Raw genomic sequence first — 14,414 nt, forward strand, 5'->3', positions numbered from 1 at the left:
AAAATAAAAATAATAAAAAGTACCTTAAAATCAAGTCTCACAACAAAACATTAATTCCTACATAAACTGCACACTGGGTTTTATAATTAGATTGATTTCCTTATAAAATGTATTTTCATGTTGCATTTGCTCAGTCACCAAGGTCAATGCGAATAAATTCTATCTTCTGAAGGGACACTTTGTGGTCTGCTGAGAGATACTTAATTACGTGTATCAAAGATCTCAATACAAAGCCCAGCTAGGTTCTACAAATGGAGCACAATGAATGGCTGTGTGAAGCAAAGCAGTTCTAAATTTTAACAAAGCCTCCCTGCCTTCTCCCTTCCCAAAACATAAAGCTGTGTTTAACACAGGAGAAAGAAAAATACTATCATTAATCAGAAATAAGGTGACCTAAAGTGCCACAGCATATCTCATTTGCTGTTTTGAGTTTTCCTACATGAGGCCAGAAACTGTGGTGTAAATGACCCTATGTATACTACCCCCAACCTCTAATTATATTTAGCAGTGACATCCTCAGAAATAAGTCTTTGCCTTGGACTATTATTCTGACAAAGCTGGACTGTGCACAGCACAGCTGAGACACCAACAAGCGATTTATCATCACAAATTGACCAGAACTCTACATGGAGGATGTAAAGCACACAATAAACCCACGGTGAGAAATGACGTGGCAGTGTGGAGGGGAAAATGAAGTTGTAAAAGTATACGCTAACTGTATTTAGTTGTGGGGGAGGGGGCATGGGGTAAGAAGGATACTTGGAGTTGTGGGCTCAAACTAGACACATATCTTTCAAGCAAGTTAGACTTCTAATAACTCATCTATAAAGTGAGCCCATTAAACCAGATGATTTTTAAGGTCCATTTCAAATCCCAGAAAATCAAGGAATCTAACATTTCAAGCCCTTATGAAGCCCAGGAAAAATTTGATAATGCTGAAACACAGCAATGGTATTAAAAAATAGTTCAAGATGAACATAAAACTAGAGGGCATTATAATGGCATACAAAGAAGTATTAAATATTCTATACCCCTGCAGAACAACTGACAAGTATTTAAACCCTATGCTTCCTTTTAATGGCTGCTTTTCTTTACTGAAGACATGACTGAGTTAGCATAGAAAGAAAAGTCCAAACTGTCAGCTTTCAGTCCTCCACATTCCCCTCTTTAATATGGCATTTTGCACTATATACATTAATGAAAATTTGAAACAAACAAAAAGAACTTTAGTCAAACTCCCCTTCCTCCTCCAGCTTTATTGGATAGTTTAAAATTACATTTCTATTTTCTAGGACTTCAGTCGCTTTTTCCATCTGACTTTAAAAAACTGATTACAGCAAATGAAACACAGTTGTCTAAGTGATATAGTATACAAAAATAACATCTTGATTTCTGTGAAAATGCATTTCTCTGCAATTCCTGAATAGCTCCAAATTATGCTAGCTCTGAGCATCGATGTTTACTCTGGGTTTTAGTCTTTGAAAAAAATGTGTTCTAAACCTTTGCCATCACCATGTGTATATCCAGCATCAACTCTGTGATGAAGTTGTTTCTGTTTAGGCTTTTATCCTGATTTCTCTCTCGCGTAGACATTAACACACGTGTTTGTCTTTTTTTGTTTACTCCCACTCAACTGAATGTTCTATGTAGGGCCTGATACAGATGTTACTTGATGTTATTTAATAGCTACTGAGGTCAGACAATCCAAGGCCATCATTATGCTAAAATTAAAGTTACTTACAGAAGTTCATAGACACTTCCAGAACTGGTTTTGCCTCCTACATGGGAACACTTCAAGAAACCCAGAACGGGCTTACTGGTCTGACTCAACGCTTCCCATTCATTAATCCCTATTCACCAGTGGCGCAGAAAGGGGGTTCTTTAACAAAGCATTATACATAACACCTCTACCAAACTAAACATAAACTTTTTTTTTTGTAGTTAAATGCAGAAAGTCGATTTTTTTCCACCCCTTTCCTCCTTTTACACGGCAAGTAAAGCTCACTGGCCTGGGAGTAGCCTCTATCTGCCAACCTTTGGCCAGTGAAGAGGATTCAGAGAAAATAATACAACCATCAATCAGAAAAAGGAGGGGCGACAAAGGAAAATAATTAAGCTGTAGCCTCAATTGTGCATTCCCGTGCAAGGTGCCCTGACTCGCCACAGCGGTAACAGTTGACTTCACTTGTCTTGCTGCAGTTGATGGCTACATGACCAGTTTCACCACACCTAAAAAAGAAATCAAGAGTTTTCACACTGGTGTTCAGAAAATGTAAATCTGCCTACCAATGCAACAGACGCTGCAGAACAAAAAGTCACAACAAGCTTAGCATTTTTCTGTTTTAAACAATATATCTCACCATTAATCTCTAAACCTGAAAACAATGATAGAAAGAATAAACAACAGAGCTACTCTCAACTGTACAGCCTAAGCCATAAAACTCAAATTTTCTCCATAAGACATCAACCAACATGAAGACCAAAATAGTGGCCAAGATCCACTGGTTTTTTTTTTTGGAAATTAATGCCTAAGGTTTCACGGGTGTGTATGTGACAAAATTTATGCAACTGTATGCTTTAAAAATGTGCAGTTCACTGTAGGTCACATTCACAAACAAGCAAAAGACTTCTGCTTACATGACAAACTAATATTTATACATACTAATTACACAATACATTAATAAATTAATTCCTAGAAAAACAGTCTCTGAGAATGGAAAGGCAACTGGGATTGGACTAGTCAGAGACGTTTTCGGAGGGCATTCTAGAATGGCTAACTGGTTTTTTTTGGGGGAGGGGGGTCTCCGCAAGCTTCAAATATTACAATATAACATTCATATTTTTTAAGTTCTAAGATCCCACAGTTGTATGTTCTGTCCAGTTGCCATAAGCCACAAGCTATCATGGTAGAACACGGACTGCTGTGAAGATAGGTTGCTGGTTGTAAATGTCAAAAATCAGTCTTATCTAGTCTCAACTGAAATTTCACTGAATGTACTAATCCAAAAGGTGCTTCTGTTTATAGCGAATTCATCTACACAATTTCTGCAATGAGCTTCTTCTACCAACATTTTAATAACTTACCTATAGCACTTCACTTTGGTGCAGTCTTTTTGAATGTGTCCAAATTCGCCACAAGAATAGCACTTCTGCTCATCAGCATGGTCACAGTCACGAGCAAGATGGCCTGGTTTGCCACAGTTGTAGCAGCACTGCTCTCGCTCTCTCTTGGGCTCCTTGCAGTCCTTGGCAATGTGACCACCTCTACCGCAGTTATAGCAGGCTTCAACAATAAGGAAAAGAAGCAGACCAAGACTATAAAACCTTTACAAAAGCATTGCTACATTTTAAACTACACAATACAGAACCTCAAAAGGGGAAAATCCTTCCCAGTGCTATGCTGCAGTAGTACATGCTCACCTCTCCTAGTTCTAGTAGGGTAGGAAAAGGAAGTGTTAAATACTTACCATCCTCCTGAAGGTCACAATCCTTGGCAAGATGACCAGACTCACCACAGCGATAACAGATGTCTGGAAGAGACGAGGAAACAAACTGGAAACCTATTTTGAGCAAAAACAAAAGAATTTGGCTAATCAGACGAGTCTTGATACTAATAAATATTGAAATACTTCAATTTTTTTTATTCGACAAAATACCTCTATCCGAGGTAAAACCACCTCTGCCACGGCTTCTCATTCCACGACCACGGCCTCCTCCAGTAGGACATTCCCGAGCCCAGTGGCCAGATCGCCCACACTTGAAGCACTCATTGCTGCTCATGGCTGCAGTTATGTCTTCTAAATATTAAAAATGGTAACATTAAACCACCTGCAATTATTTTTCACTTTTAATCCCCCTTTAACTGTATTTTTAGAAAATTATTCCAGGAAAAAGTCTGCCAATATATTGTTTAGAAAAATTATCACAAGTCTATATGCTTAACCATTATATACCTATTATAAAATATTAACTTTTATGTATTAACATGGGTAATTAAGATACATTAATAGAAGGCCTTAGGCGGCACAAATGGTTAGGAGCTCAACTACTAACTGAAAGGTTGGTGGTTCAAACCCACCCAGAGGTGCCATGGAAGAAAGGTCTGCAATCTGTTTCCATAAAGATTACAGTCAAGAAAACCTTATGGAGTATAGTTCTCTGTAATACATGGGGTCACCATGAATTGGAATCAACTTGATGGCAATGGGTTTACCCCAAATTTGATGTCCCCCTCCTTGCTCGAATTCTCTTACATTCTAAATGAAAATTTTATATATATATATACATAAAGATATATTAAAGGTGGGGAAAAAACATTATAAAACACTGTGTATCTTTTCATAAAATTTATCTTTAAAACCATTAAGATGAACCCATATAGATTAATACAGTTACTGACAGAGTGACGGGATGAGATTTACAGGGTTAGTGTCAATGAACTTCCATTACTGGACATAAGGAATAGTAATTCATTCTAGATCCAACCTACTGGACACGTTTTCATGGTTATAATCCAGTAGCTTTATTTTGGGCAAACAGAAGTCATTTACTGTTCAAAAACTGGAATAAGCCAAACCAATGGAGCTATAGCTATAGATTTGGGGAGTGAGGGGTGGGTGAAGAAAAATAATCTCTCTCAAACCTTAGCACCTAACATAGTCCCTTAGTTATACGACAGCACTCAAATGCTTGCTAATTGAGATATTCTTTAGAATGGATTTAAAAAAAAAAAAAAAAAGACACGAATGTTATCTTTAGAGAAGACAAATGTATTTTAAAATATTAGAAAAATGACCAGAAAGCGGTACATCAAAATAATAGCACCTATAGCACTGGGACCTTCTTTCTTCCTCCTTATACCACATTTTTCTGCAATGTAATTTTAGATTTAAAATAAGGCTATTTGGAATTCCACAATAGATTCCTTTATTAAACCAAAAAAAAACCCAAACCTGTTGCCGTCGAGTCGATTCCGACTCATAGGGACCCTACAGGACAGAGTAGAACTGCCCCACAGGGTTTCCAAGGAGCACCTGGTGGATTCGAACTGATTCCTTTATTAGTTACCACTAAAATAAAATTAAAAACTCCCACTAAATCAAATGTATTTTACACTTTACATAACAATCTAAAAATAAACTGAGGCTATTCCTAGTCAAGTGGCTTTTAAAAAAATAAACTAGCTAAAAACAAAAACACCATATTGTTTCAACCTAATGCAGAGATTGACTGGATAGTAAAATTAGCCATATCAGCCACACAGTCTCTTTCGCTCTTTTTCAAGCACCAAAAAACCACCCGGCATTTAGAAAAATGTAACTCTTTCAGTAACTGTTTTCACTGTTTCAAAAAGTTTCCACTGTCAAAAACATTCAAAAGATGCCAATACTCACTTATCCCAACTCTCCGGAATCAAATTTTCAAAGAATCTATCAACTCTTGCCACTTGCTATATGAACATATTACAAAGAAAAACAGATCTGGATGCATGGAATACTTGTAGTTCAGTGATTCCAATGTATAATGCACAATTCTAATCAAAAGAAATTAGCCACTGAAGGAGATTAAAAAATGTATTTTTACAGAATCTGAGGTTAGATTTGCTTTGTAACTGTTCTTACACTATTACTAATGTTAGCATTCTAAATTAAGTGAGGTACTGGTTTCCACCAGAGAATAGTCAAGCTAAAAAATGATCAGCATACAGACTGGATCATAAAATAAAGACTACTACACCTGAGTAATGACCTTCTTTAAAAACTTCTTTAAACAACAACAACAAAAAAACCTACTATAGGAGACCAAAGGGTCAAAAATTACTCTGAAGCAAAGATGAAATGGTAAGGGGGCAGGAAAACTATAGCACTAGAAATGGTGCAACCAGAACGCAATGAGAATAATGACACATTGTGAACAATATAACCATACCACTGAATAATGTGTATAGAAATTGTTAAATGGAAACCTAAATTGCTGTATAAACTGTCACCTTAAACACAATAAAATATTTTTAAAAATCTAGCAGTAGAAAGTAATTTAAAAGAAAAAAAAAAAAGAATGGCATATAATATGGTCAAAGAAAAAAGCTGTTTATGGCACCTCTTCCTCCTATCCCTATTTTCTTCATTGTTCATCTATTCTCCAGTTTGGTCAGATCATTTGAACACATTTAACTATTACAAAGAAATTATGATATGTCCTTTGACAATGTAATCCAGGCAATTTGACAAATCTTGAATATTTTACAATATTTAAACAAGATACTTACCTTTTAGAAAAGACAAGCAGAATTCTGACAATCCAATATTCAATATGCATTTCTAGAGCTCAAGAAATGATAGCTCCTACCATAATCTCCGCTTCAGACTTTTTTTTTTTTTTTTCAAAAAAAGACCTCTTCTTTATTTTATAATTGCAACGTACAAAGGAAAAGCAACGTTATAATAAATCACTGCAGTTAATCAGTGAAATAAAGCTGGCAGTTATAATTTTAGGTTTATCTTTGGCATAGAAATATTACTTAAAATTAATTACTCAAGAACTGATTTAATCAATCTGAAGATTTTTTCCACGAACTGTTTCTCTTTCTTCATTTTGCCTTCTGTTTACCTCTATTTGTGGGACACCTAGCTCCAGTGTAAAGAGGAAAAAAAGACAGGAAAAGAACTATTTCTGGAAAGGAGACAATTAGCTAAAATGACATTGTAAGATTGCATATTAGACTCTACCTCCTAACTCCCAACTGAAAGCTGGTTAAAAACGTGATCATTTGGGTATAAACTATAAACGACATTTAGAGAAAGCAGTATTTCTCCACTTAGATACAAAATAATCTAGTTAACAAAGTATCTTACAAGATTGTAATTAAACTATTCTGAGAAAAGGCACAACTCAGTGGCATAGGAAGAATTTCATACTTTGTAACAGTATAGTTTTGAATGTTTGGTTGGCCCATCAGCAAATATTAGCCTCATATAATTTTGTTTTCTAAAGTAAATTAAGGTAAAAAAACAAAAACCTAGTAAGTCTTAAAGGGAAAAAACATTAACCATTAACATCCGAAAGACCCATCATCAGCTAAGACACAGGCTTTTTAAATAGGTCTCTCCAGTGGGTTTAAGTAATGTGTATGCAATCTGCTTTCTCCACCATCTTGGCCAAACCAGTTATAAACAGTGAATCAGCTAGTCTATGCTTTCACTCTGGTCCCTTGTGATGGACTTGTCTCTTTAATAACCCATTAAACCAACTGGGTCCTGCTATGTTTTTCGAGGCATGCTACCTATCCTAAGAGGCAGTTACCCGTGTTAATATACACCTTGTATACAAAAATTTATTTAGTTAAAAGGTCTTTAAAGAATTTAATACTATTTCTTATTAAAACTAGAGACAGTGAGGTTAAGACAAAATCTGAGCGGAGAATTAATGGCTCCGTGACCGCTCTTGGCTGGAATTTTGCTGTATGGTCCTGTCCACCTGTCACAATCTTTTCCAACCTTCGAGGGCCAATTCAAATGGCAATTCTATAAAAGAATCTGACATCACCCAGCCTGGAACTCTCCTTCCTATCAAGACCCAGGGAGCTTTGTTAGTATCTGTCCGATAGCACTGCCATATTGCCTTTTATCATATTCCTTGAGGGGAGAGACCAAGTAGTAATTCACCTTTGAATCAGCATAGCACCTCATGTATTTATCCTTTTAGCAGCAGTTATGTAACTCAGTATTTTAATTGCTTCCTTCAGTCTAGGGGGAAGGGTTTCTAATAATCATTTGTTGAATGAAACCAATTGTGCATCTTATAGAGACCCAGCCCAATCTAATCAAGCACCAACAGTCAAATACCTAAATTTCTGTTACCACTCACAAGAATTATTGCATCATTAATTTTTAAAATAATGGTCCAAACAAGTGCATGGCTATAACCGAAAGGTTGAAGGTTTGAGTTCACGCAGAAGTGCCTCAGAAAAAGGCTTGGCAATCTACTTCCAAAAAACCAGCCACTGAAAACCTATGAAGCGCAGTTCTACTCTTACACAAATGTGGTCACCAGGAGTTGGAGTCAACAAGACGGCAACTGGTTTTTTCAATTATGTATTCATGAAGGACTGACTCACTCTCTGGAACTCCCAGCTTCCTGAAACACAGGTAAGATTCTGTGCAAACGAATTTTTAGAGACTACAGTTTTCAACTTCTCAAAGGGATCAAGGCCCACTGCTTTAAAGACCGAAGCCCTGGTGGAGCAGTGGTTAAAACCTTGGCTGCTAACCAAAAACTCAGCAGTTCAAATCCACCAGCCACTCCTTGGAAACCCTGTGGGCAGTTCTACTCTTGTTCTATAGAGTCACTATGAGTCGGAATCGACTCACAGACAAGGGATTTGTTTTTTTGCTCAAAGATATTCCTGATTAAAAAGAAAAATGGCCCAAAACAGCATTAACTTCCACTTACAAATGTTCTTTTCAGGCTGCCAATCTATACTAAAGCTAAGACTGGGAGAAACAAGGAAAAAATTGAATTTAATAAAATTGAAAAATATTTATTCCAGATTATCTAGTACTATATGCACATTTGACTGAGAAACATTCATCTAAAGTCACTAAAAACAGCCAGCAGCAGGGCCAGAATCCCTAACTTGCTGTTCAAGGCTCTTCCCATTATTCCAAGAATTCACAAGCAGCCAGACCTCAGTAATTACTTTACAAAATGCTACAAAACATATATACTAATATCAGATGAAAATCAAAATACTGTATTTTCACTGTGTCACCAAGCAGCAAAAGAGTATATATTCTCTTCCTTTTGCTGCTAAAATCCACTGATATACTTACACTGATGTATCCTGACACAGCAGAAAGATTTCAGGACCACAGGTAATCCTGAGTTTGAATCTCAGCTTAACCACTTGCTGTGTTACCTCAGAAAAGACACTCGAGCCCTCTGTCCATATTTGTAAAAGGGTGATATTAAAATGGATTTGTGAAATGGATAGTGGTGACAGTTGCAGAGCACGGTGAATGTGATTCATGTTCCTGAACTGTACACTTAAGACTGCCGAAACAGCAAATTTTTGTGATATATATTTTACAATAAAAACTGAATTGTAGTAAGAATTGTTACACTGGGGTGCCTTGTACTCAATTTAAAAGGATAAGGGTTTATGTCCTCTGCTTATGTAATTATTCTTTCCTTTCTGTATTTCTCCCAATTAAACTAGATTGCTTACAGGTGGACTTTGATTAGAACTCGGTCCAACGTCTACATAAAAGCAGGCTTAGAGTGGTGCTACCTCTGCGTATACTCATTTGTCATCTCCTCCCAACTCATAACTTCTGATGGAATGGAGAAGCGCTTAGAGAAAAAATGGATGATTTCCAAGTGGGTTCACATTTTCAACTACCAGAAATCAGATATTTGTTTCTAATTTTCAATTTCTGTGTATCAAATTTTCATGACATCAACCTCACTTAAAGAGGTGGTATGAGCTACAAAGGAGGCCTAGTGGCACAGTGGTTAAAGCTCTTGGCTACTAACCGAAAGATCACTGGTTCAAACTCACTAGCTGCTCCATAGGAGAAAGATATGGTAGTCTGTTTCTGTAAAGATTTATAGCTTTGGAAACCCTGTGGAGCAGTTCTGCAGAGGACTAACAGCTAGACTGTTGAAACTCTGATTCTAGAACTTCCTAGTTGTAAGGCTTTGGGTAAATGACTTCGTCTCATCTTCAGTTTTCTTATTAGTAAAATAGGAATAAGAATGCATGCAAGTTTGTAAGGATCATAGACAATATGTTTATAAGTACTTAACTCACAGTAGATGTTCAGCTATTAATAAAGCCCTTCAGAGGTAATCAGGGCAGACAGAAATAGGTATGATTAATCAGGGCTTCGAACTGGTTCATTCTGGTTGGAAACTCTGCTGAGAATTTGCATGTCCACACGAGATACACTGAATCAGAATCTACATTTTAACAAGATCCCCTGGTGATTCTTACGTATAAATTTTGAGAACCACTGCTCTACTAGTGGTTCTCAGAACTGGTCCCTAACCAGCAGCATTAGCACCCCTGGAAACTTGTTAGAAATGCAAATTCTCAGCAGGGGTTTGACCTGGAACCAGTTCAAAGCCCTGTAATAACCAAGGTCAGGCAGTAAATGCAGAAGCCAGGATAAGGACCTAGAATTGTTCCCAGTATTGTACTCTATTCTCCATCATTCCGGCCAGAATGTAGGTAATGCACAATGTATCAGCAGTTAATTTCTGTTACAATAACATGAAGCGTTTCAATACCATGTTGGAACACTAAATGGACTTACTGGAGCATAGTAATCAGTGAGTGCATTCAGGGCGCCAAAGCTTCACTACAGTTTTACTGCAGTTAGGTCAACATAGTTTGAGTCGAGGATACCCTGAGCTTGGGAAAAATAACTAAGGGTACAGTAAATGTGAATACAGCTGTGTTAGAAAAACCATATAAAACAATAAAGCTGGCCAGATACCCACTGTACTTTGCTGACGTGATCTTTACCCTCGGCTTTCCTATTACTTATTTTAAATGTATTTCCTAGGATAGAAGGAGTTTTATGGTTGTTTTATTCATTGGAACTTATAAGTTTTGACCAAGGATTATTAGATTTAAGCAATGGACTGGCTTTGTTCTTAGTATCAAAAGTGTGATACGACTGCTGCTATTAATAATGAAGATAAATTAGTATAATTATTTGAGCTTTGATACCAATTGTTAGGGTCAAGTGATAAAGAAAATGCTATCAACAGAAGGGTACCAATTCGATCCCTACTCCAAAAATGCTACCCTACTCCAGAAATACTACACAACATTACAACTACATAGCAAGCAATTATAAAAAGCATGTTAATTTTAACACAAAAAGTTATTTGTTCTGTATTTCTTTAGATAAATCAAAGTAGAACTGATCGCTTTTTAAAAGCCCACAGCCATAACTACGAATTTATTCACAGTATACCATCACACAGCTTTCCTGAATTTTAAGCCAAGATAGATTTTTTTCTTAACATTCTACAAGGCAGAAGTGTCACCACACACCCCAAAACTACCAACCTAATTTCGTTAGTTACTACCCACATTTGTAATTATGGAACCACTCCAGGTGATCACTGTAACATATGCTCACACTCCTAAGTACCTATACCCTTCCACTTACAACTTGAATTTTGGTGGCTACAAGCTCTCATTTTATTATTCCAGCAGTTTTTTCCAACATGAAAATGCTGCAGAGCTTACTGGAATCTCTCAATGGCACTCCCTTACTGCAGTACATCTAACACTGCCAGAACAGGAGTTCTATTAAGCAAGACAGTATGTAAAGACTGTTCACATAGCAGCTATGATGCCTTGGCCTCAGTCTTCTGGCTCTCCTTTATTGTCAGGAGGCTAGGAAGAAAAAAGGAGCCAATAATTTAAAAAAAAAAAAAAAACAACTCCCACTCCTGCAGGAAAGAAAGCAAAATCTCTGTGTCAAGTGTTTAGCCAATAGACCAATCACTCCAATTAGTCAAATGTGGTTCTATTGCTGTTAAGCACCAATTTGGTACTTTCCCATATACATACTACATATATTTATCGTTAGATTTTAAATGTAAAAAAGAATCCAAACAGTCATAAAATCATATTACAAAATGAATTTATAATACCTTAAAAAAGAAACCACTCTGCCTGTTTCCAGATGCTCAAGTGCTAGTGTAAAGAAATGTACCTTGGTTTTCCACTGATTTAGCTCAAAGTAGTTTAGAATCTTCACATCTGTTTGTGATATATTACCTCTCGTTATCAGAATATGGATTTTTTGGATCCTAACACACAAATTTTCTAATATGACATATGTAGATAAGTACACGGTTTTTTTTTTTTTTTTTTTTTTAACTGTTACCCAGTGGTAACTGCAATTTGGAAATGTTTTAAAGTTTACAATTCAGTCCTTGGGAAGCTAACAAAGTATTCCTTTTATACTCTAGTACAGAGAGCTTACTTGTGGACAAAAAGCAGGCTCAACAAGCTAAAAACAGCACACACCTAGTTAGTTACCTGGCACTTTGGAGGAGTTTGATAAGCATTGATCAGAATAATTCTTTACAAGCATTTAAAAAAAACTGGTTTGCAGGGGAAGGAAAAGCCTTGGAGCCAGGGACTATGTTTCATACATCTTTTTCAAGACCCTGAAAGCCTTATGCTCAATATGTAGTGCTTGGACAAATGATTAACATGAGGCTGCTAATTTAAATTCTAAGGTCACCTCACTGAAGCAAAGATTAACTGGTTTCTCTCCAAGGTTGCATCACACAAATAGGGAAAGAAAAAAAACCTATTTTCATAAAACCTTGTAATTTGGGGCAGGGTGAAGATCCTCTTTTACTTAAAAAGAAAAAAAATCAAAAAGCCAAATCCAGACTCTTGGCTTATGCTACCCTTTATGTGAGTTCTTCTGAATAATGCCTGAGACACACTACCTGAAGTCACAGACCATTACTGAATTTTTTTTTTTTTTTAAGACCTCCCCCCTCCAAGATCAGACATAGTCACTTCCTTTGGAACTGCCCTGTGGCTGAGGCCATGTGGTTAACATGTGGCAACAAGGATAACGCCTTACCCATAATAAAATCAACACCCAAGCCCAAATGTGGGCGATTATGCCATCCTAAAATAGGTTTTCACGCTACTGAAAACAGATAGAGGTTGGCTAATTTCATATTTTATTTCTAGATTAAATTATAAATGCTTAATTAATACAATAAATAACATAAAGACTACCAATCCTATGGTTTTGGAGGTTTGAAAAATTTAGGAGTTTTTTTGGTAATGAGATTTTTAAACGGCCCCTCTAAAGTCATGTTGATTCAAGGAAAGCGAATTCTATCAGACGCTTTTCGAATGGCAACGTAAGACAATTAAGAGCATTTGAATGGCAATAAAAACTTAAGAACAGGAAGCTATAAAGTACAGATCGTACGGAATTCCAAAGGCTCCCAAGCCTCACTGCAGGGCACCCTGCCACCCCAAACACAAGCTCTTCTTCAGGACCTTTTTTAAGTCCACCAGAAACCTTGTCTGGGCACATGGCCCGCAAGGCCCACTACCCCGGTACATGGCCTGCAAAAGTACCCATCCCATCCCCCTCCATCCGCATCTAGGGGCCTTCTCCCACCACACGGCCTCCTGCCAGGAAGTTCCCGCCAAACTGACCCTCAGTCCCTCATTCGGCGACCCTCGAAGCCCCAGGTCTCCACCCCAAGGGCGCACAAATCCGGGCCTCTTTCGCCGTAAGCCTGTGGACTGCGGTGCGGCCTAGGCTCTGGAAGAGGCCCAGAGGCGCGGCGGCCCAGCTTCCTAGGAGGGAAGCAAATGCGGGAGGGTTGCCTGACTGCGGCGGGCCGGGAATCCGGGCCCAAGGCGACGGCAGCAGCCGAGTTTCCCACCTGACGCAGCAACGGCGCAGGCCAAAGTACGGCCGCCATCGCCGCCTCACCGCTCCCTAACCCCCTCGTCTGCCGCGGGCCAGAGGCCACCCCGCGGCTCCCCTAGCCCGGGCCCCCACTTCCGGCCTCACCTTTGGCGTCTGAGCGGACCCGCAGCAGCGGAGACTCGGACGCAGCCCGGGGGAAAGCGGCTCGCAAGATAGCGGCTGTTTATTTTCAGAGTCCTTGCCTGCGCCACACGCGGATCTGCACACGGCCCCACATACTCCGCTGCGCACGGCTCCCTCCGCCTCGCCCACGCAACCAATCAGCGCGCGGGGACCGGCGGTCCAATCAGAGCCGTCGTGAAGAGGGCCGCCCAGCCCAAGCGCCGCGCGGGACGCTCTTCTTCCTCCGCGCGCGGTGGCTTTTCCCGTCGTGCCCCGCGCGCGGCCTTTCCCGCTCCGCGACCCCAGCCCGGTCCCACTCTGCGACGGGACCCAGCAGGCATCGGGGGAGCGCTTCCGACCGTGTGCCTCTATTCTGAGAGTCCCCGCTGTAGCCATCTCTCCCTGCAGCCGGCGACGATCGTTGCCAGGGGACGGGTGTCAGTGAAGAGACTGTGGTTAGCGCGGAACCAGGGAAGATTTCTCCCTTCTTGGGCTCCGAAGAAAGCGTCTACCCCTAGGCCTTTGACTCGATCGGGACACACTTTCAGAACCAGGCCCAATTTTCTGTTACACACATCTAAGTTTGTTTCAGAGTCGGGGCTGCAAGTCGTGGAAGTGGATGTAGTTGCAGGCCCTGCGGTTTTGCGTGAGCCTGGGCAGAGCCGGGAACGCCTTGCTGCTCTCCCGGCCAGGACTGCTATATCCAAACAAAAAGAAGTGCCTGATGAGGGAAGGAAAACTGCCTTGGGGAGGGAGTGAAGATGGTGAAGGGAAGGAAACTGAGACGTCTCTGCGTCATAATACAATCATGGC

The 14,414-nt window shown here is 39.2% G+C and overlaps 1 protein-coding gene across 6 annotated transcripts; it reads right to left on the reverse strand.

The window, feature by feature from the left end:
* Positions 1-1,230: 1,230 nt before the first annotated feature.
* Positions 1,231-13,722, reverse strand: CNBP (CCHC-type zinc finger nucleic acid binding protein). 6 transcript variants are annotated; one of them, XM_023724656.1, is made up of 5 exons: positions 13,584-13,722; positions 3,678-3,797; positions 3,468-3,560; positions 3,085-3,283; positions 1,231-2,229 (listed from the first exon to the last, which is right to left on the reverse strand). In XM_023724656.1, exons 2-5 carry the CDS (start codon positions 3,778-3,780, stop codon positions 2,112-2,114), a joined length of 513 nt encoding a protein of 170 aa, XP_023580424.1. In that variant the 5' UTR covers positions 3,781-3,797; positions 13,584-13,722; the 3' UTR covers positions 1,231-2,111. The 6 variants fall into 6 exon arrangements, with proteins under 6 accessions (XP_023580424.1, XP_023580284.1, XP_023580378.1 ...); XM_023724516.1 differs by having other exon boundaries at positions 1,237-2,229; positions 3,657-3,797; XM_023724610.1 differs by having other exon boundaries at positions 1,242-2,229; positions 3,085-3,286.
* Positions 13,723-14,414: the final 692 nt, after the last annotated feature.

This window comes from Trichechus manatus, unplaced genomic scaffold (genome assembly GCF_000243295.1).
Source record: "Trichechus manatus latirostris isolate Lorelei unplaced genomic scaffold, TriManLat1.0 scaffold00001, whole genome shotgun sequence".
Taxonomy (NCBI): Eukaryota; Metazoa; Chordata; class Mammalia; order Sirenia; family Trichechidae; genus Trichechus; species Trichechus manatus.

What these genes read in the sequence shown, in the direction of transcription:
- CNBP (XM_023724421.1), bottom strand. Translation starts at nt 3,780, where the DNA reads ATGAGCAGCAATGAGTGCTTCAAGTGTGGGCGATCTGGCCACTGGGCT. An exon ending in TGGTTTTACCTCGGATAGAG is followed by an intron (nt 3,561 to 3,656) that starts GTATTTTGTCGA and finishes TGCTCAAAATAG; the next exon opens with GTTTCCAGTTTGTTTCCTCG. An exon ending in ACCAAAGTGAAGTGCTATAG is followed by an intron (nt 2,230 to 3,084) that starts GTAAGTTATTAA and finishes TTTCTTTTTTAG; the next exon opens with GTGTGGTGAAACTGGTCATG.